The 22,448-nt window shown below is 34.5% G+C and overlaps 1 protein-coding gene across 16 annotated transcripts in view; it reads right to left on the bottom strand.

Moving 5' to 3' along the window:
• MARCHF1 (membrane associated ring-CH-type finger 1) overlaps positions 1-22,448 on the bottom strand; it is a 240,520-nt gene that overhangs the window by 49,410 nt on the left and 168,662 nt on the right. For 15 of the 16 annotated variants that reach the window (XM_065061402.1, XM_065061408.1, XM_065061403.1 and 12 more), the window contains one exon: positions 3,317-3,367. In XM_065061402.1, coding sequence (XP_064917474.1) covers positions 3,317-3,367 — 51 coding nt within the window. Of the gene's footprint in view, positions 1-3,316; positions 3,368-9,239; positions 9,378-22,448 lie in introns of those variants that run through there. The other variant, XM_021281214.2, reaches the window with a different exon arrangement.

Raw genomic sequence — 22,448 nt, 5'->3', positions numbered from 1 at the left:
TTGGAAGAGATAAAATGTTTGCTGAAAAAATCTACAGTGCACAGAACTAAGCAGTGGCAAATAGCTAATGAACAAGATCAAGTTTTTAATTTACTTAGACTTTAAACACCCAGATAAGATAATGCTAATTCTGAAACCCAGAATAAGACAGTCTCTTACAAAGAACAAAGAAGTTGCCTCTGCTACCAGCACCAGGGGAAATGAGTGGGATATAGTAAAGTCTAACGGTTAAAGAAAAAAAAAATATAGCGAGACTGATTCAAAACTCATATTTCCAATATTTCTCTGTTTTTGTTTATATGTATTACAGTAGATGATAGGTTTTGAAAGCTGTAGTTGTTAAGTAGGGCTCCACTTTGTCACTACGAGTTAATATGAAACACAGATCAGTCCCAAATATAACCTATTACTCCCCACACGAGCAGAGCAGAAGGCAGGAAAAATCTAGGTTATTACCAGAAGTGCAGCAGAAATCAGACACGGCTACATTTTCCTCTGCTTGAAAAACCAACTGAAGCAGTTTCTCTTGGAATGCCAGGGTAGTTTTATTGATAGGCTGAAGCAAATGAACAAATGTCCCAGGTGAACATTCACTGAAGACAGCCAGAGCGGCTGTCAGTCAGGAGTACCAGGAAACAGGCAGATAGAACTGGGCAGAGTACGGAAGAGATTACTCTCAAAAACCTGCAATTAACTCAGTGGTTACCTCACAAATGGGATATTTAAGGCCACCATAATGAGTGGAAAAGAACAAGAGACGGATCAGCAAATGAGTTTGCACAAATGCTCTCTTCTCCCTGCTACCTGCCAAGCAAGATGGTGCAGACGCAGCAGGGGAGTGTCAAGAGCTGCAGGGGAACAGCATGGTATCTTCTGGGGACATGGAGTGGTGGGACCTATAATCCTACTAGACTCACTTTTCACTGTTCACATATTCTTGCCCACAAATAAAAGAGCTGAGTCAGGTTAACAGAATGGAAGTGCAGGATTTTGCCTTACTCCTGTCATATGTATGGCAAAATATTGGCCAGCCACTGTTTCGTTTACTTTGGAACATGTATTACAGTGGACTTCACAAATAAATTTGAATTGAAATAATATCTAAATATTTTAAGTTTTGTCCTTTTATTTGCCTAAAATACTTTGTTACTGAAATTCTTATCAGAACCTTATATGCAAGAGAATAAAAGTCTTTGCAAATTTCTACACTCTGAACAAACAGCAAAAGTGAACTGTAAGACTGAAGTGCTGACTTTTACTTCACCTCTAGGGAATGTTGGATTTTAAAATCTATAGATTTAATAGGTATACACTAACTCATGTCTGGCAAATAACAAATTAAACCAAAGCCACTCCTCATTATGTCTAGATAAGACATATTCAGTGTTGAACAACTGGGTTTAGTCTGTTATACCATATAATTCAGATTTAATGTACCTGCTATGCAAAATTGTCCAAGCATACACTGTAAACCTCAGGCGTCCTCTCTGAATAAACAACTTCAGAACACTATGAAATATGAATCTGTATTTGCAGAATCTTTGCTGTATTCCATTTCACAAATAGGGTGGTACAAAATCCAGGGATGTCAGGGAACACCTACTCTGCTCTGGAGCAGGAGCTCCGTAGACACCTGTGGTTGTATATGGAGCATACACCATACATAGTAATCACTAAAATTTAACTTTCAGTTCAGCCCATTTTAGCTTATTCATACAGGCAAACGAAAGCAGTAAGAGACACAAAATCAAAGTTTTGATTACTGTAATTTATACTTCTATCTAAAGACTTTCTGATTTTTCTGTCAATGGAAATTTTTATTGTATGCAAGATGCGAAACTGCACAGAACTCAGCTCTTGCCTTTGCTACCTAATTTACACTACCTAGAAGCTTCCAATCTTGTTTTGGGGTGTAATATTTGCTACCGTTACTTTGTGCCATGCAATATTAACCTGAAAATTCAGGTGTTTTCTGTGTTTACACACATACTGTTGTAGAAAGAAAAAAAATAAAATCATTTTGAATCAGACAACAAACTGGAAACTGGATTTCCAATCAATGTATTTCAACATTTAAGAAACTTCACTGGCAGGTAGCCCCACAAAAAAAAATATAATGCTATACATCAGAAAAAGATAAAGTGCATGTCTGAAAACCTTGCTTTCAAACTTACTGCCTTAAAAGGTGCAAGTACCCCTTCCTAATACTCATCTATCCGGACTTCTGCAGTAACTACTTCAAAATAAATGTTAGCAATTAGAACTATAGACATTTAAAACTCTTAGTGAGAATGATACATACAACTCACTGTGATCAAACTTGTAAGTATATAACCATACATTTCTTAAAAATAGGCAGCAAGTCAGGAAGTGATTCAGCCATATCCTACAACAGACTGGATATATTCTACACATTTTTCCCTGCATTTTTTTTCCATCTTGATGAAAAAGAGCAGAACCTAACATATAAGTAGTTTATTGAACTAAAAAAAAAAAAAAAAAAAAAAAATCACCATTTTTGTTTGTTTGTTTGTTGTTTTGTGTTTGTTTTTTTTAATGTCTCTGAGAAGAAAACATTTTTTACAGTGTATACCCCACAGACAATAATATTGTGGGGAAGGCACTGGATGCAAAATATTTAATCTCTAGATACAAACATAACATATGGCAGAGATTTAGGCTGGGATTCAAACAATTATTTTTATCTTTTACCTCCTGTATATCCTGGCTTTTTGGCATAGATTTCAGCCACATCTGAACCAAAAATACAGAAAAAAGGGAGTTAAAACCAAAGGACTCCAGTACAAATCACATTTTGCCTTTTCCTAAAGTTTCCCTTCTCCGTTTCCTAGAAACCAAAAAGCATCTAGATATAAAGTCCTGGTTTCAGTGACCCATAAAGCCCTGTAAAAGCAATTCAGTCCAAAATTATGACACATTGGTAGCTTTACACATCACAGCTGTTATTATTTGGGTAGCGGAGGGGGAAGGGAGGTTGAAAATCAAGCAGCAAATTCTTCTTAAGCTAAAGTGTTAATGTAACATTAAGCAATTGTGGAAATCAGGTGAAAAGAAATGCAACTGTTATTTACTTCTTATTATTACAAATATTACAGTAATGACTAATTACATATTTATACTTTAAGAGGGATTTTACACAGTAGCCATAAAGTTAGGCAGCAAAAACTTAAAATCTGATGTTTATAAAGAAAACACCAAAATATGCAGATACGGTTAAATGGAGTAAAATGCTGCACTGTATTTCATAAACTTAATTTTCTTTGAATTCTATGCCAAGGAAATATATTTCACATACCTTTGAAATGTTACTTGATCGACTTGTGGAACGACCTGGTGACTTGTCATTCTGGAAAATAAAATGACGAAAAATTTCTGTAATTCAAATTCTACCTCAGAAGCTGTTGTACTCTTTTTTGGATTGTGAGTGCACAGAGTTTCTCTTTCTCTATTTTTCTTCAGTTTACTACTGACTGTACAATGGAAGACAGCTCAATAAATAAACCGTTATAATAATAATGTGAATTATATCAGTAAGAATTGAAAAAAAATCAGTAAGAAATTAATGTTAGCACTCAATTACTGTTGGTTTATTTTGCGGGGCTTTAAACAACATTTGAGTGAAAGATTAATGTATCATCACTGCTTCTCATGTAAACTGGTGCTCTTGTATGAAGAGGAATATTTCATGATAAATAATAAAATCCACCTAGTTACACTGGACACATCCCTGCTCAAAAAGTTGAATTCATCATTGCAGGAAAACTAAAATAGTACTAGATGACTTCTTGGCCAGGCACGTTATAAAAGCAACAAACTGTAACCAGTCATAGGTGTAGTTCAATTTAACACGTAATCCCTCCATCCCCTCTCGCTCATGCAAAAAACACATACACACAAACCAACATCATAGCCTGAAATCCATTAATAAAGTATATGTTGAATAGCTACTTTTTTATAGCACTTTTTTTTTTTTTTTTCCGGGAGGAGGTAGTGAAGCAGTAATTCGATAACTTGTTCAGTATTTACACTTCCCCAGCAAGAGATTCAGCTTTGTTTACACTGAAAAAGATATTTAGAAAACAGTGCTCATCCCCTTGGTAAATACACATATCTTAGGGAGGTCATGGAAATATTTTTCTCACCACTGAGAATGTAGGTTCAAATACTCAGGTGAAAAATTCATATGAACGAGATTGATTTTTACCTAGAAGGGGTGGAACTAGATCCATTTATGCAAGTTTGTTTTACAAGCTACTTGGGACCACTGAATAGTCTAAGTTGAGAGAAAGACTGCTGGCTCAACAGCTTTTGGGAAAATAAAAAAAAAAACAAATTTAATCATAATTTCCAAGTTCAGGTATTTCGTGGTGATTTATCCTGTAGAGCATATAAATAAAACATAAAATGTTGCACTAAATAACTGTACATAAATCAAACACAGAATTCTTGAAGTTTACATTGAACTCACATGACTGTTCCTACAAAGAAAGAACAAAATAGAAAAGTTACAGCAAAATCTCTCTTGAACTGTGTCCTTATAGAATGGCTGTGTGCTCACATTTTTATGGTTTATCTTTATGAAGTGTTCACATTGTTAAGAATAATTGATTCATTTTCTTAATGTAAGTGCAGAGGAACTATCTTTATTGAAGAACATTTTTCATATGAGCTTGCTAAACACTAACAAGAAGATTTCTTTTTCCCCACATTCAATATTAATTTACATTTGAAAAGTTATATCTGAAGAAATGTATATTCAAACATTTATAAATATTTTTTGCACATCAGGGAAATGTCTTATCATGCCTTTCCAACAACAATATTTCAAGGAAAGTAGCATCTGCCTATTAGAATTAACACTTCTCAGCAGACATTTAATGTCTCTACCTAGGATTCTTGATCTCTCTGACTTAAGTTTTCTGAATTTACACATACAGAGGTCTGGCCCTTGAGCAGAGTAAAAACAAAATATTCAGCAGGATCTCTCGCTAAAATTATCAAACTGTCTTTTCCTCAAAAGGAAACAAGCAGCAAAACACCTCCTGCCAAGACTCATTCTGGCCATGACAGGTATGAGATTTTCAGGTTGTATGTTGTATTATGCAATCCAAAATTCACACTGGAATGCCTCTCCTTAATTCCAGGTATTTTATACCACCAATATCTCTTCTTTCTTATATCACATTCTGCAAACACTCATCAGGCAGCTCTTCAAAACTGTAACAACACAGAAAAAAGTTCCTGTAACTTTTCCACTGTAATATCGAGAAAAATCAGTCTATGTTTGTAAATTTCCTAAGAATTCAGTTTTACCAAGATCATTTACAAGGCTATAATTGTAAAAGAAATTCAACCTTCAGTATAAATTCTGGGAGAAAGACAAAAGAGAAATAATGCCACGAAATATCAGATGATGACATGATCAGGAAACGGCTTTGGTAGAAATGTTTATATGTGCCTGTCCCAAGACATCATACCAAGAAACCAACTCTGGTTGCAATAAGGAATTAAAAGAACTAAAAATAAAATAGTATGTATGTCTCTCTTCTTCTGTCAGTAAACCACCTCTTAAAATATCATTTCAGCATAAATATCATTTCAGCATTTTTCAGTGACCAGCCTGTTAAACATTTGTTAAACTTTCTGGTGCTTAAATATAGTTTTTCCCAACTTGCAGATGTGATTTACATTGCTAACAAACAGTATTTTTATTAAAGCGAGAGGATAAACAGAGTAGTAGTAACAACAACTTCCTAAAATACTCCTGTGAATGGTTCAGGCTCCCATTCTAAGGAGGAAAGCAGTAGAATTGCTGGTTGCTTTCTGACTCGTGCTAAAATTTCATATGCACAGTTAATGATCTTGCTGAGCAGCAAAGCACATTTTAAACTAACTAATCTGTTTGTCTGGTTTCTTTCCTTTAGTTGCCCCTTGCTCTGCTCTGGCTCTGAGCATCACTTGGGCTGATCCAGGCAGCTTGCTAACGGATTGTACTTCACCTCTCTGAAGAGAGCACGATAGCATTATGAACTAATAACAATATCTCAACTCACAGGTGAATCTTAAGCAACAAATTCTGTCACATACATCCCCCAAGCCACCACCCATAAAGAACAAAACAAAACAAAACAATACAACCCCAAAACAAACAAAAAAACACCACCACAATAACCTTTGCACAAAATATTTTGCCTTTTTTTTTTTCATATGGTCGCTAATCTTTGTATCCCAGTGGTGCAACATGCTGCTTCACACACTGGCATGCAAGTTTTGCTTAAAATAATAATAAAATATAAATAATAATACTTAATAATATCTATTATTAAAATTAAATTAAATATCAAAAAATGTATACAGTATAATGTTTTTATATTATTCATATATACATCACATCTATATATGTCTATAAAACATTTAATATCTATGAATGTATTTATATGTATATAGATATGTAAAAGTATTAATTATTTTCCTAGTTATCTGCTACTGGGAATGGCCAGAACCAGGATAACACTGTCTCCCATAGTGTGGCTATTGTTACATTATTCAAAAACTAATTCACAGTTTCTTGTGTTAGAGGTCTTAATTATTAAAACAAATACAAGTATATACATATTTATTTACAGCTATTTATAACAAGAAGATAATGACAATGTTACTACTGACAGAGCATACAACCCACCTCTTGGCCACCTCAGACTTAGACAGCCTTTTCTCTATAGGAAGGAGGGGCAGGGGAAAATCAGTTGCTGGTGACAGCATCCGAACATCTTTCAGAGTAACTCGCAATTTCTAAACAGCTTTCATGTGGAGAATTTGAGTCTTGGAAAAAACTCAAAGCAGATTTTAGTCTTAAAACAATACTGAGAAAGCAGCTCATAATGAATTGTTAGTCATGTTTTATCATTCATGGAATTCTTTTCTATGTCGTTACATATTTTATCTAAATTTTTCATACTTTCAAATATTCAACAGTTAGCCATATAAATCCTGTTATAAATGAATCATACCACTAAATCACCACATATAAAATTTTTAGTAGTTAAGTCTGTATTTGAGATCACTCTTTGTAAACTAATAACTTGCCATTGTAATAAATTTTAATTTCACTAAGAAGCTCTACATTCATGTCAAATCACTTACAAGTCACTATGCAAGAAAGCCTCTGGAGAAGGCAAACCTAAACAGACTGAAGGTTATGTTGTAAAGCACAGCTGTACAAAACCAGCTGATTACCACAAAAAAAAAAGGATTCTGAGGATGCTGAAGCATTTCAAACATGCCACTCTCACCCTCCTCTGCGGAAGCAGACTACTTAATCCAGTGTGACACAAAGAAGTTAGCTTTGTTACCCTAGAAGTTGCACATTTTCCATATTTGTATGTGGGCAGAAGAAAGCATAGCAATGATAGAGGAACCTCCCTATTAGTGGGCTGTTGGGTAACCTTACATAAGAATAATGTACAGGTGCTTTAATTGTCATATGTCCTGTTACTTATTTTGCAACTAAGATATTTTTGCTGTCAGATTTGCAGCACGTGAAACCATAAAATTTGCACATTGGTACTTTCACTGTAATAAGGTTGGGAATTAAACATTTTCTGAAGTTATTTTCTTCTTCACCACTTTTTCCTCCAAACAAACATCTACAGTACCACCAACTGCATGGTACAAACATATCACTGTGTTATGTACAGCTTCTTCTTGCACTGGCATCTCTAGTGGGCTGGGTTCCTTTCCTCTCATATCTTATACTATCTTACACCACATCAGTCTCACTGGACTCATTGTAGCAGCTTTTTTTTTATTGTAATCTGCTAATAAGCATGATAAATATATCAGAATCTCATCCACCATCCTTTTGAGTGGAAAATGTTAATTACAATTTAATGAGGATCAGAGCAATTTCCATCACAGGCCAAGATGAGTCAATACCATGCTTGCTGTTACAATGTAAGGGCTTCACAGTGATGCTTCTACTTGCAATTACATGGACAACTTCCCTGTTACAACTTTTGGTTCTTTTCTCTGTATTGCATGTACAGGGTCAAAAGCTTTTAAAAAATGGGCATAAATACACTCTTTTATTTAAAAAAAATTAACAAACAAAACAGCACTGAATCAACCTTGAAGAACAGCATAGGCATGCACAGAATACAGTCAGAAAACAGCACATACTAAACACTCAGCTGACATAAGTACAATTCCTTTAATAGCTCACATAAAGGGCCAGATTTTACTTTGTTGTACCATATTTAGCAAAAGTGAAAAGTTCCTAGAAATCCTCGTCAAAATGACAAATGAAACCATCATGAAGTTGGAAACAAGTTCAACACAAATCAGTAAACAGACAATGTGTCATGCAGTTGCCATGACTGATCATGAGACAAGAAGCTAGTCAGAATTTTTTATCAGAAAATTATTTCTAATAATGCCTAATACTAATGAGAATGAGGTTAAAGGAACAAAACAGGAAATACAAAAGGCCAGGCTTTCAGAAGATCAACATATAAAGGTAAGCAAGAGTTGTACAACAACGGAACCACACACTGAAGTCAAAGGGTCTTGCTCATTAGCATGTCCTGCTTTATAGGAGCAAAGTGAACTTGTTCCTACTGCAATTAAGATAACCAGGAACTGAGTGCTGGAAGTGGCTCTAATTTCCTTCTGCGCCTGCAGATCAAAAGGAGTCATTTGATTCAGTTTGAAGGGTGAAGGAGATCGTGCCCTTTCCCTCACTGAACACAAGAAAAAAACTAACAAATCTTAAACTGATCTAAGAACTGTCTTCCACATTTTTCTGCTGCAGATTACATACTTCTTCATCCAAGTCAATAAAATGCGGTGCAACAATCCAGCCCTGGCCCCACAAAATTCAAGGTCTGAGCATTTGAACAAGTTACCACAAGGGAAGTTTCCAATGTACACTCTTATAGGAAGATCCAGCATATTAACAAAAAAAAAAAAAAAAAAAAAAACAACAATCCAGATTGCCTACATAACCTTCAGCAACAGAACATCCTTCAGAAAGTGTATTTGAAGCAGACAAGATGCTATAGCAGCCTGACTTGAAGTATGTTTCTATGTCCAGAGCATCAAATTATTAAACCACCAAAGAGAACTGAGGGCATTTGTCAAAACAAATGTGAATAAGAAGTATCAATATTTTCCATCATTTGATACAATGTATCACATTTTTGATTAATGTCTTCACTTACCCCTACTAGGAGCCAAAATGCATGTGTTGCTCAGGATAGACTTGGGTAATAAGCAATACACTGTTGTGTGGCAACAGCCTGGTGCCAGGAGACCTTTCCACCTCCTCCAATCTGGGGCAACACAGCGAAGTGCACCTACTGGCAGAGAGGTTCATGGTGCTCTTATTTTCAAAAATAAATCAGTATTATATAACCCAGCCCATTTCCAAATGACTATCCATTAGAAACTATCGACACCAATAACCTAACCAGTCTCTAGGTTAACATACTCTAAAAAAAAACATTCTTTCACATGACTGTTTCAATTTTTTAAGCAGACATGAAATTTCCATACCCTCCTAGTTTCACTCACTTCAGCAAAAATACAGAGCTTTTTATTATTATTATTATATCTATGTCTAACTACAGTCTGTTTAATTTCTTCCATCGCACTACATTAATCAGAAAAGTTTAGTTGTAAGAGGTAGAAACATAATTTTTGATAGATTTTCACCTGTCAAAACCACCTTCTGCTACTTCATTGATAAAGTCAAAATTTACTGACAATTATAAACAACCTGCATGATTGCACTAACTCTTGATTTACATTCATTTATTACTGGAGACATGCTATAGGAGATTTTATGTTTGGGTGTTGTTGATAAAGATATCTTACCTTGGAAAATTGTAAATGTTATTTTTATACACTTTTTACCTTGGCATTACTCAGCTATAGAAAATGAAGACAAGCACCAGTTTTGGTTTGTTTTTTGTTTTTTTTTTTTGTTTGTTTGTTTGTTTGTTTTTGTTTGTTTGGGGTTTGCTTGTTTGTTTTTCTATAAAATACAAATGTAAAAAATAGTCTGGAGGCTTTGTTAATCTGTTTTGCTAACATGTGACTGCCAGTTCAGCTTTGTTTTATTACTTCTACATAGGTGTGACACATATATGTTGTGTACATCTTTGTTTCAAATATGAAATAAACCCACTGTTTAATTATCACTTATTTTCACACTGTGTTACCCTTCTTAAACAGGTTAGACACAAATAGGAAGAAAGTGAAATAGAATCCTCTTCACTATGACATCAAATTATAATTTTGTCTCTATTGATGACGAGCAGAAACAATAAATTGCACTGCAGCATTCTTAAATGGTACTATCATATACATGTTCTACAGTTCGCAGATAATGAATTTAAGCATTCCCATCCTTGATCAATAAAGACCTTTTTTGTCATTCTATCAGGTATTGATGGCAACTTCAGTACACTAGCCACTGTATTTATTCTCCAAAGATCCCAGTAGATCATGGAACTTTGCTTTTCGTTAAGAGTCACAGTGAGTCTGAAGAGATGACTTGCTCTTCTCATCACTATTTCCAATGAATGTTAATTCAATTATCAGCCTGAGTGCTCCTCATTTTTTGCTTGTGAGTGACATCCTTTCCTTATCCCTCAGGATGTTTCCCCAAACATCTGGTCTCTCTTGTATGAACATTCCTGGTGGTCAGTAAACAAATATTTGTAAGGCTTAATGAATAGGTATTTTTTGAAAAGAAACTAGACACAGATAATTTTCTGTGAACTATGTCATCCAATTTTTAATTCATAGTATGATATGCATTTGGTTTTGCCTTCGTTAAGTAGGACTATAGGCAATTTTTTTAATAGAAAAGACAAACTTATTTCAGAAGCCAGATTTCAGAGGCCACTTTGTTGTCTGCCAGCTATTGTGACCTGCTGGATTGTAGTAAACTACTACCAGAGATGAAAGACTCTGGGTGGCCAATTACTTGTCTAACAGCAAAATATTTATCAAAGGACAAAAGATTAATTAAATATACAAAGTCAAAGTGCCTCAATTACAACAGAACTATAAAACATTACTTGATTATGTGCTGTACATTCAAATATCACCATTTTCATACCTTTTGTCTGATTACAAGTTTTATGTCTTCCGTATCCCTTTAAAACAAGAACTTAAAGTCCTTCAAGTAATAGGGAACATGAAAGGAAATAGTATTTTCCTCAGTCCCCTAAAGGATATCCAGGAATGGAAAACTTTTGAAGAATAGGTACCACCTTTCATTGGCTGATTTGACTCATTATTCAGCCCAAACCTGCTGATTCCCAACTGCAATAAGAATAGAAGCAAAATTATAAATAACTAAGTTCTTAACCATAAGTCCTATGTACTAAGTAATAACATTAAGAAAAAATAGTGGAAGTAAAACTGGACAAAAAACAATACTGTTTGAGTATACACCTGGCTTCTGATCTGCAGAAAACCTGTATCTCAGGGATCTTCACATGAGTAACAGAAATGTGCTTGTAAGCAGAATAGTAGAGCTCACAGAAAATGCTGACATTAGATAAGAGTGAGATTAAGAGAATTTACATTGAACTCTGGTGATTGCTACCGCTGGATGCAGCTGAAAAATCAGAAATGTTACCAGCTGAACAATTTAATTCTGTACCAGCAGGCTCAGATTCAAAGGCCCACAGCTCTTAGCACTATGTGCTTTGCATGTCTGAAATCCTAAAATCACGAGCTGAAAATAACAAATGTAAGGACATGGAAGAATTTTATGCCAGTTGAATCTGAGGTGCACATAGATTCCACAGATGCATCTATCAACATCTTTCCTATCTCTTCTGGAAATTCCAAAATTCATCTTAATGCTAGATTATCTGAGGATAAGAAATAAACAGTTTTGGGCTTATTGTTCTATTTAATTATCAACCCATTAGTTTAGTCATTACATAGTTTGTGGAACATTGCAACTCCTCCCTCTTTAAAAATCAAAGCAAAATATGAACTTTAGTGCTTGAACAACAAAATTCTTAGAAAAATTCTTCTCAACCAATCTCTACACTAAACTTCGTGGAGTGATACATTTAGTCACACTAAAATATATAGAAAATCTGGAGGAAAAACACCTCAAGTTAAAATATGTATCCACAGCCATTTATCTCTGTTTCAGATCATTCGGATCTTATTTCTATGTAGTTTGATTCAATGATCATCACCCTTCATAACTGATGTGATCTACCATCAAGGTAATAGAAACCTTCCTACTGTGCAGTTTCCATATATGCCATCATAGATCTTTATTATAGAAATGATTATTTTTGTTTACAAGTAAGTGTTCTCTGATTCGCATCTCTAAAGTTACTGAGTCTGCTCATAAAGAAGTTAGCAGAAGAAATCAATAGTAGTTTACTACTGCACAAACACAGAAATGTGTCATTTACTCTTTTGAGGAGATTTGATGACAAAGACTAGATCCTTGTTTCAGTTACATCCAGAATGTTTTCGGACAGCAAGTTTCAGGATCCAGGCCACAGGTTTTTTTCTTTTTTTTTTTTTTTGCTTTGCCTTCTGTAATATTCAGTGTATTCATTACATGAAAGATACTGTAGAAATTACAAGTAAATTTGATTTATTCTTAGAACTCACATGTGTATCTACTGCTATATATTCATTTATTCAGTCAGGGGATTGAGAGAAACTATTAAACAAATTTTTTTGTTTGTTTTTTAAAGCTATTCTAATGTTTAATTAAAGGCTAAATTTTGATCCTATTTTCCTATTTTCCACTATTTTCCATATATCTATTGCTATATATTCATTTATTCAGTCAGGGGATTGAGTGAAACTATTAAACAATTTTTTTTTGTTTGTTTTTTAAAGCTACTTTAATGCTTAATTAAAGGCTAAATTTTGATCCTATTTTCCACTTAAAATAATGCAGGTAGAAAGAAGTGTGGAACACAGTATACACCTATTTCTTAGCAGACTTGCCCAGTAAGTCATACATATTCATGGCAGAAGCTTTCTGCAGGTCTTTTATTCCCAGACAGACATGATCAACATATTAAGTCTCAAAGATGTGTTGAGAGAGGGACACATAAAGCACACTATCTGCTGGTTACTCCTTCTTGGCAGATTTTGTGTTATAACAGAAATCTCTCAGGTGGAAAGAGGAACACTGGGAGAGAACATGGGGAGACTGTCCTGGGGAAGAGAAACAGCTACACTGTCTTAGGGGAGGGAAAATTTTACTGTTGAGAGAACAATTTCTGATTCCAGGTATGACTAATAAATTAATGAACAGGGGGAAAAAAAGGAAAAAAAAAAAAAAAGAAAAAAAAAAAGGCAGCTCTGCCAAGATATCTGATTAGCTATAATGCAAAGACATTGTAGGTGGTTGTTAATTCCTCCCAGTCAGACCTTCATGCCTAATAAAAAAAGTCCTTGGTATAATTAGGACAGACAATAATTCAAACTTTCCCAGAGTGGCTATAAATAACTGCCTAACAGAATATAGAACATACTATATTAATTTTATTCATATCTGTTAATTACTGCATAGAATTTAGACTAATGTGTTGGGAGTAAAATCCTGACACTGTAATTGACTCAAGTATTTGCACACAATATTCTGTGCATTTATGTGTGTCTGTCTTCAAAGGCTCTAGTTGTTAAAACCACCACTGAAATTATCTAGTCTCTCATTCAGGAAACATTTTAATTACTGTTTTAGATATCAGTTAATACCTTAGGCTTTGCATATTTTCCCATTACTACAGGCAACAATAAAGCATGTGTGATTCCATTCTATTCTTTTCTGTGCTGATGACCAAGGAATCCTGCTTTTCTTAGTCACAACACGTAATATGAAATAATATCACACAGAAATCCCTATTGTCATTTTCTAAACACATACCACAGCTTCTCTCATTTCACAACAGTAGGTCTTTGTGATAAATGCTGTGGATTTTTAGTTTTCATTAGTCTTCAGTACACTTCAAGATTTCCAGAAGTCCATGTTAGAAAGGACTTCAAGTATGGTTTTACTCTTATCAGAAAATAAACAATATTTTGCCACTGGGATCTGAAGCAGGTATTTGACTGGTGACTTACACAGTGTAAACGTGAACAAGGTCCACTGAAGATGTGGCTTATGCATCTTGGGTCGTGGCCCACACTTTGCAATATGATGCTCATAGAACATCCTAGCAACATGTTATCTTTCAGGTTTTTGGGAAAAGGCCTCCCAACTCTGGCAAGCATTGGCTTACATAGCTATAAAAATACAAATGGTAATCAAGTGACTCTCTTTTAGATCTAAAAAATATCTTTAGCTCCAACTGATTTTTTCCCTTTACACAGAAACAGTATTCTTGGCAGCTATTGCTGTAAACAAGCAAAATAGGGCTTTCACAATCTGAGATACTGGAGACAAAATTATTACAAAGAAAAGCCTCAGAGAAAGGATACAGATTCAATTTTCAGTCCTAATTTTTGTATTAAGCATTTAACTGATTACAAATGCTCAGTGATCAAGCAAAGATCAATGTAAAGGGATTAAATCTATTTATTTTTCTTTACTTGCTTCCAGAGCTTAGTTTATTTTAAAACTTACACTCACACAATAAAATTCCACAGAACTTGTGCTTTAACTTGGAAAGGCCTTGGAACACTACCATAGAGAGGTGGAACACAGGACAAGTTAGAGAAAATGTCAGTAGAGACAGTGACGATTTAGTATCTCCTTTGCTCTTCCCATTTCACAACAAAGATGAAGCATGAAGATGTAATTTCAGTATTCCAATTTTGGCTTACCTTAGTTCTTCCCAAGCTCAGCTGTATGCTTCATCACTTCAGTAATAAACTTTTACTTTAATTCTGGACAATTATATTGTTTCTAGATATCAATGATCCACTACAAGGATCCCAGTAGAACTTAAAACATATGGGTTTTTGAATATGTTTCAAATATGTGTCCTGGTTGGGAAGGTTAATTAAACTATGATTCTATCTTATTTTCCAGTTGTAAAGGTCAGTATCCAGATTCAATCTACACTGAAACAAAATTAACCTTTTGCTTTCAAAGAAAATAGATGTGCTAAAACCACTGAACTGTAATACAGCCAAGGACTGCAGCACATAACTCAGCTTCCTCATCTACATCAGAGACAAACTGACAGAACTTCTGAATAGAATACCAATTAGCAGGAAGAGAAACATAACCTCATACTGTGATTAGACAGAGGAATTTTACTGGCAATAAAAGATGAAAATATAATCACCAACAACAACAGATCTGATATAATATATCTTACTTGAGTTGGAAAGGACAGTGAAAGTCTCCTCTCCTTCCCAGTGTATGCAAAAGACACAACTACAGACCCTGTGAACATGAACATCTCAGCCACCCAGATTCTCTCAGCCTGCACAATTCATAGTTAGCACCAGGTGATATCACTTCCTTCCCTACATTATTCTTCCCAGGGAAACTTTATTAAAATATGCTCAGATGGCCCAGATAAAAGACAGAAGATTAAGTATTACATAGATAAAACATGTTAAGCCCCTGTGATGTAAAGTATCTATAAAGCAAAGTATTACAGCTCTTTATATAAGAAGATGTGGGTCGGAGAGAAGTCATGTAAATGTCGCAGCTCTACCTTACACAATAGACAACGTTATATCCCTGGAGTCACTCTCTCACTATGATATTTTCTCATGGTGCAAGTATTTGGCCTCTGCAATTAGCTGGAAGGAAGAAGTAGCACAGCTGGATTTTCTTCCTTTCTCAGGTCTGTATATAAACTGCTCAGTAAGAATCTTTACAATGTAAAGAGAAAGTGAGATTAGCTCATAATCGCAGAAACATTAGCGGACACTTCCAGTTAAAAAAAAAACCTTAAAAGAGCCTAGCTGTCAGTCCCTCAGTTCTCTCACTGCAAAAATCAGTACTGGGAGCCCTGAATCAGCTACAGGATTTAACAGATGCAAGGAAGAAATCCCCATCCATTCTCTGAGATGCTGAGTCATTAGCAAGAGTCTATTCTTCCACTTTAAACATAAAAAGAAACGATACTTTTACACCACTTCACGTCACTTCTCCACTGCACTTGAAGCTAAATTCCTGCTCTTTAACTGCTGCAGTGCATGCAACTTTGAGTTCATATTTATACTAGCTTTCCGGTTCAGTATTACAGTGCACTTTTCCACAGGCTATAATTGGTATGTGTTCTTTTGTGGTACAAAGAAAACATGACATGAAACAGGAGCAGAAAATGAAAAGCTGTATGACTTTTACTGATACTTACTGGAATCTGAGAGTAGATGTTGGGATATCAGTAGCTTCCCTTGCATCCTAAAATTAATGTGTTCTGATCCCTGTAGTTTATTTAGCTATATAACACAAACATTCACTCGATAATCCATTAAGGTGCTCCCTTTACCAACAATGAGTCAGGCATACGAGTTGTGCACTGATCTCCATGGCAACAAGCTTGTATACCTGGCAACTAAAACAATCTGGTAAATTAAGGGTCATTTCCTATACTTTTTTTACTCTTAGGCACTTCTAAAAGCATAAAAGGGAAATAATGAGAAATACAATAAACAGCTTATGATATTTTTCATAATGAAAATGACTCAAACCAGAATCAATACAAAAAGGCGGCGCTTTTCAGAGTTATTTCAATGAATTAATTACAACACCATGTTCATTTGAACATTACTTGGTGAACTGCGAGTTTATTAAGTATGCTTTTCCAACACCTTTGCAAATTCATCTTGGCCACCAAGAAAAAGTATTTTCTTATTAACCACTAACCGCCTGTTATATTTTACTCTGTTTTGGTTCTAAGTTTCCTGTGAGACAGTTTATAAATTAAGCCAACAAAGCAAGTAAAAGTCTTTTTGAGGCATTTATCTGTATTTACTTGATAGAATAATTGTTCAGCAATGGGTGACCTACCCTGGTCTGGCTGTGTCTCTGCAGAACTTCATATTCTGTTTAGGATGACAAATCAAATTCAGATATAACAAAAAAGTACTATCAGTCTAAACTGTACATATAACTATTCAAAACTGCAGAGAAATTAATAGTAATACTAATCCCTATGAAAATGACTGGGATTCATCTATACCCCTTTGGAGCTCAGATTCTTCAGGGTGAAATTCTGCATCTTGACTCACGAAGCAGTTAGACAAGACGGTTTTTTAGTTGCCTTAACATATATTCTTCCAGACTTCAAAATTTGAGACTCTTGGGTAAATTTTCACATTGCATTCAGTACCCTTCAGTGTTGAAAAAACTGAATGTAGAGCTGTGAAAGAATCCTACAAAAAGCTGAAGTTGTGTCCATGTGATGAAAATATGAATAAATATACTCTCTGTGTGATTATAAATAAAAAGACGTGGGTCAAAATTAAAAAGACAATGAGCAACCATTTGCCAAAGGCATAAATATTCATAGTAAACCCATAGTAAACCTTTCTTCCCCTAAACACATGAACAGTGAGATGTCTGCTGGAAGTTTTCTATGATCAATAGATGGAATGGCCTCTGCACAAGAATAAAGTAAATAAACCATAACCATTCAAACTAGAAGAGGGACTACTGAGTTGAAATATGATAAGGCCAAAAAATCATAAAAGGCATGGAAACCAGGAAATTATTTTCCAGCATACCAGTACAAGAGAACACCAAATCAAATTAGCTGAAGATAGGTTCAGAACTAAGTAAACACCGTAAGTGGCTAATGTTTAAAAAGCATATCAGAAATTTTTAAAAGCTTACAGAAGATCAAAAAGTGACAGAACATATTTGCAGAAGAGAAGATTTTTCAAGGGGAGCACATAAAAAAGTACTTCTTGGCCAGGAATTCTCTGAACTTCAATTTACTGGATGAAGGGACAATATTTTGGGCAGCCAGGCTCATGCTCTTACATCACCTTTCCCAGAGTGTTCACAATTAACTGCTGTCTGAGACAGCACTCTGGGCTTTTAGTATGCCTTTATCTAGACCTTCTTACATTAATAGAAATAAACTGGATAATTATAAGGCTGAAATTTGTCATTTCAATTACCAAAATGAAGATAAATGAGAACATTTCACACTGCTCAATAAAACTCTTGTACAAATTACGTATGACAGTATTTCACTAATTCAGGCCTGGAACATATCTTTGCTAATGTAAAGCAAATTACTTAGCTCTCAAGTTCCTGGAAACTCAACAGTTCTTAAAATTGTGAGGAAAGAATTTTTTATGTAAATGTGAAAAATTGGAGTGAATCATAGATTGCTAATTAATCTATATTTGGGAAAGTTCCTGGTGAACATAAAAAGTCTGTGTATAAAAAATATTTAAAACTATTCAAGATTTAGTCCTGTGTCCATGGCTTTGTCCTTGTTATATTCCTCACAGAATAAATTCAGAGTAAATTAAACAGTAAGTCCTTACCTTTGCTGAATAACATTTTGAAAAAATTATTAGCATTTATAAAGAAATGACTCGACTTGCAATAGCTGTGCAAAAAAACGCATATCCTTTGTAAAAGAGTTACAAATACCACACAACGTAAGTCAGATAAGTAAGTCCTCAATATAATTTTTTTTAATTTTATTTTTTAATTTTTTAAAAGTGAACAGCATCATGCCAGCATACCTGTATTAGACTAGTGGCAAGAAAAATATTATAGTATCTGAGTATCCTAATGACACAATATTTTTGCTAAAAGTTTGAAAGCTAGTATCTGTGCACATTCTGCTTAACATGCCATTTTACACAGCATGTTCTTGCTCTTTACATTGCAACCTAACAAATATCAGGTATGCAGAGTAGCAGACAATAAGCTTTTCAGCTCTGAAGTACCAAAAAGGGAAGCTAAATCCCAAGATGTCCTAAATTCACAGAGTGTACATGTAGCTAAAGCTCTTTACAATAGCAGACTTTATTCTTCAGGTCACTCAAAGAATACCAAGGAATATCTAAATTTTTAAGCAGACTTTATAATACTTATTTAATGGGAGATATATAAAAATTAACTCAACTTTTTCCAACATTCCTGTGTTTACAATACACAAATTATTCAACAGAGACTAGACCAAACACATATCATCAAACAAATATATACACACTGATTGTGGTTACTAATACAGACGGTTCAGATTTTTTTCAATGTTCTGATTAGTAGCTGTTCCTTGAAACAAAACCATTTCATACCCATTAGGATCTGAATAAAATTTCCCTTTGAAAGTGTTCCTACTCACCTCACAAAAGAGGTTAGTTGGTGGAGTTAGCTTATCCAGCTGTGAGACTTGGATGCTACTCCCTGTTGTGTCTGATCCAAATCACAAAACTACTAGCTCTCTTGGGGTAATAGCTGTCCGTTGCTGGGGAAGAAATTAAAAAAGGGAAAAAAAAAAAAAAAAGCCAAAAAAAAAGGGGCACCCTGGTTTCACCATATTCTGAACAGGAAAATTATTTTTGTTGTTGTCAGAGGTAGGTAGGGTTTTTCCACCATAGTACACTGAAAAACTTTACTTTCCACTCCCACATAATTCTGAACTAACTTGAATTTAGACACTTCTGATACAATATTTAACTTCTACATGAGGTAAAGGAGAATCATCAATACTACATTCATTTAATAAGTTGCTTGTTAATAGGTAGGATAATCAAGAATAAGCAGTTCTCTTTCTCATTCTAATTTACGCATTTTAGTGTATAGTGTATAGCATACTAGTATCTCCTGTCTTTCTTAATGCACTTCACCCATCTATCAAACATTTTAGCAAAGTTTTTAAATATATCAACTTTTTATAAAGACCTTTGGTGAAGGATTATCACAAAGATTAGCAAAAAGCAAAGAATAGAAGATTGCCAGATACACTTAGAGAAATGAAACCAGATGCTAAATAGTGATGTGGGAATATAATTTTACATGCTGTCATCAAAGACAGAGAGAGAGAGAGGATAAAAAATGGAGTTATGGCATGCATCCTTCATGTTCTGTGACTCCTGAGAATAATTATTCTGAAAACCGTAATGTGTAGATGAGTGCTATAAAAGGTCATTAGACACTACACTGAGTATTGTACTGTAAACCTGAAGGAACTAAACGAACAAGAAAATAATGAAAACAACATAAAATTTTTAAAAAATACTGGATCTGAATTAGTTGTACAGAATTAACAGACTTAACTCATAGCCACACAAGCCTCTAAGACGAAAAGAGACTTCAAAGAAGGATACACAGGTTCAGTGGCTTTGGGGAAAGAGACAGAACTATCAAAAATATAGACAAATATTAATTATGTCTTATCAATCTCTTGCCACCAAGTTTGGTTTTGTTTGGTGTAAAGAAAGGGAAGAAGATTTACTCCACATGAGGCAGGGAAAGACCTCTATATATTGGTACCGGCAAAATGATAATTCACCCCTACCATAAAACAAAATCTTGCACTCCATGTGGTGCATCACACTTCTCCTTCTGGGAATTGATTTATATCTTGTTAGCCAACTCACCTTTTCTGGAATTCTAAATTTTTCCATTCTTCTCAGCGGAGTGTCATCTTTACATTGTTACACAGATCACAACAGAAAATACTGCATCATGAGAAACATAGTACTCCATAAAAAGTTTGCTATGTCACTTAGTATCTCTACACTCTTGCCTTACTTCTGAAGTATCATATCTTTATCTTTTCTTGAGTTGTTATTTCCTATTTTGTTACTATTTTATTTTTTCCAAGCTTTAAGGATTAGGCTCAAGGTTCAAGATTTAATCTAAATCTTTTTGAGTCACAGTTTTTGAAATGTGGTCAAAATATACAAAGCATTCCAGATATTTTGTGTAGGGTTTACCATGGATTTACATGGTGTCATTACATCATCTGCAGCGTTATTTACTCTCACATTCAATATACCTATTCTTACACTTCTAGTTTCACTGGATTTAGCTGTTAATCCTGAGGAAGACTCCCCGGAGAAACTTGTAACAGCACACCAACCATTTTTCTGAAAGGGTTAATTTTGGATGCTGTATAACCTATATAATACTTTTAGTATTTTAAGTGGTAAACAAGCAAAAAACTAACTGGCTTTGTACCAGCTTTTCTACTTTTTATGTCATGTAACATGGATGTTCCTTACAGACCTTTGGCTTCAATCTCTTCTGTGCAAAGCAACTAATTTCTAGCTGAAAACTTCTTTACTTCCCAGCATCCTTCATTCTTTTCAAGATAAAAATGCTAACTGCTTTTCTTATTAAATGATATGTTTTTTTAGCACAGTATTTTGTATAAGGAAACTTTCAATCCAAAAACTTCAATTACATATTTCTTTATAATCCTTTTCTTAAAAGACACTAGAAGAAAGATGAATGCTTTCTGCAAACTATCAGGAAAATGTTATCCTTGCTGTGCCAGGCACTGATGAGACCACATCTAGACTAGCAACGTACAAGGACAGGCACATAAGAAAGATTAATTGAAACTGTGACGGAGGCAGAAAGGCCAAAATCATTAGAGAAATTGAAAGACTGCTCTCCAAGACAGGCTGAAAGAGTTTGACTAGCTTACCTTACCAAAATGATGGTAGAGATGGGCTACCTGGTATGTTCTGCAGTAGATAACTAGGGGTGGGAAAATTTAAGATAAGCCCCAGTTAGCACAGATTAAATGGGTATAAAGTAACCATAAAGAAAATTTTGGCTAGACATAGAAGATTCTTAATTGCTAGGAAAACAGCTTCTGAGTAAAAGGAGAAGACATATAACTGTTTGACAAGAAGTTAAACAATAATATTAAAATTGCAACAGTGGGTGACTGGACTCAGTGACGGAGTAAGTCCCCTCTAAACATATATTTTACTTTGAAAAGAATGTTTGGCAATTTTCATCAGAGACAGTAACTAATTTTCACCAAAAGCATTGCTTGGTAGGAAAAACATTCTGCTTCAAGCATCTTCCGTCCTCTGAAAAGATGATTTTAGAAAAATTTTAAAGCACAATGCCAACAAAATGAAAAATTTTTTGTTTCAAAATTGGCCAATATCTATAATAATGAATTGCCTGTGCAATACTTCCAATGAAATAAAAACAGAAAACAACTAACCAAATTAAAAAACAAACAAACAAGTTTCAGTTTTCAAATTCCTACGAAGCATAAAATGGCATGAGCACTTTATTGCCATCTGCTCCCAAGCAGCTCCATGATGTCTGCCTTCTCAGGCGTCAGACTACAAGTATCAATACAGTTTATTAAAGACTTTGTAAGATGTAACATGCAGTACTAATAAGGCAGTCACAGTGACTAACATGAATATGAAAAACCTGATTCAATGTTCTCTGGTTTCAAACAAAAAAGCTCAATTTTCAACTGCAAGTTTAGTTGCAGTTTGTTGTTTTGTTTTTTGGTTTT

This window comes from Columba livia, chromosome 4 (assembly GCF_036013475.1).
Source record: "Columba livia isolate bColLiv1 breed racing homer chromosome 4, bColLiv1.pat.W.v2, whole genome shotgun sequence".
Classification (NCBI taxonomy): domain Eukaryota; kingdom Metazoa; phylum Chordata; class Aves; order Columbiformes; family Columbidae; genus Columba; species Columba livia.
The sequence above is the reverse complement of the archived record's forward strand: the minus strand, read 5'-3'. Positions and strand labels throughout refer to the sequence as shown.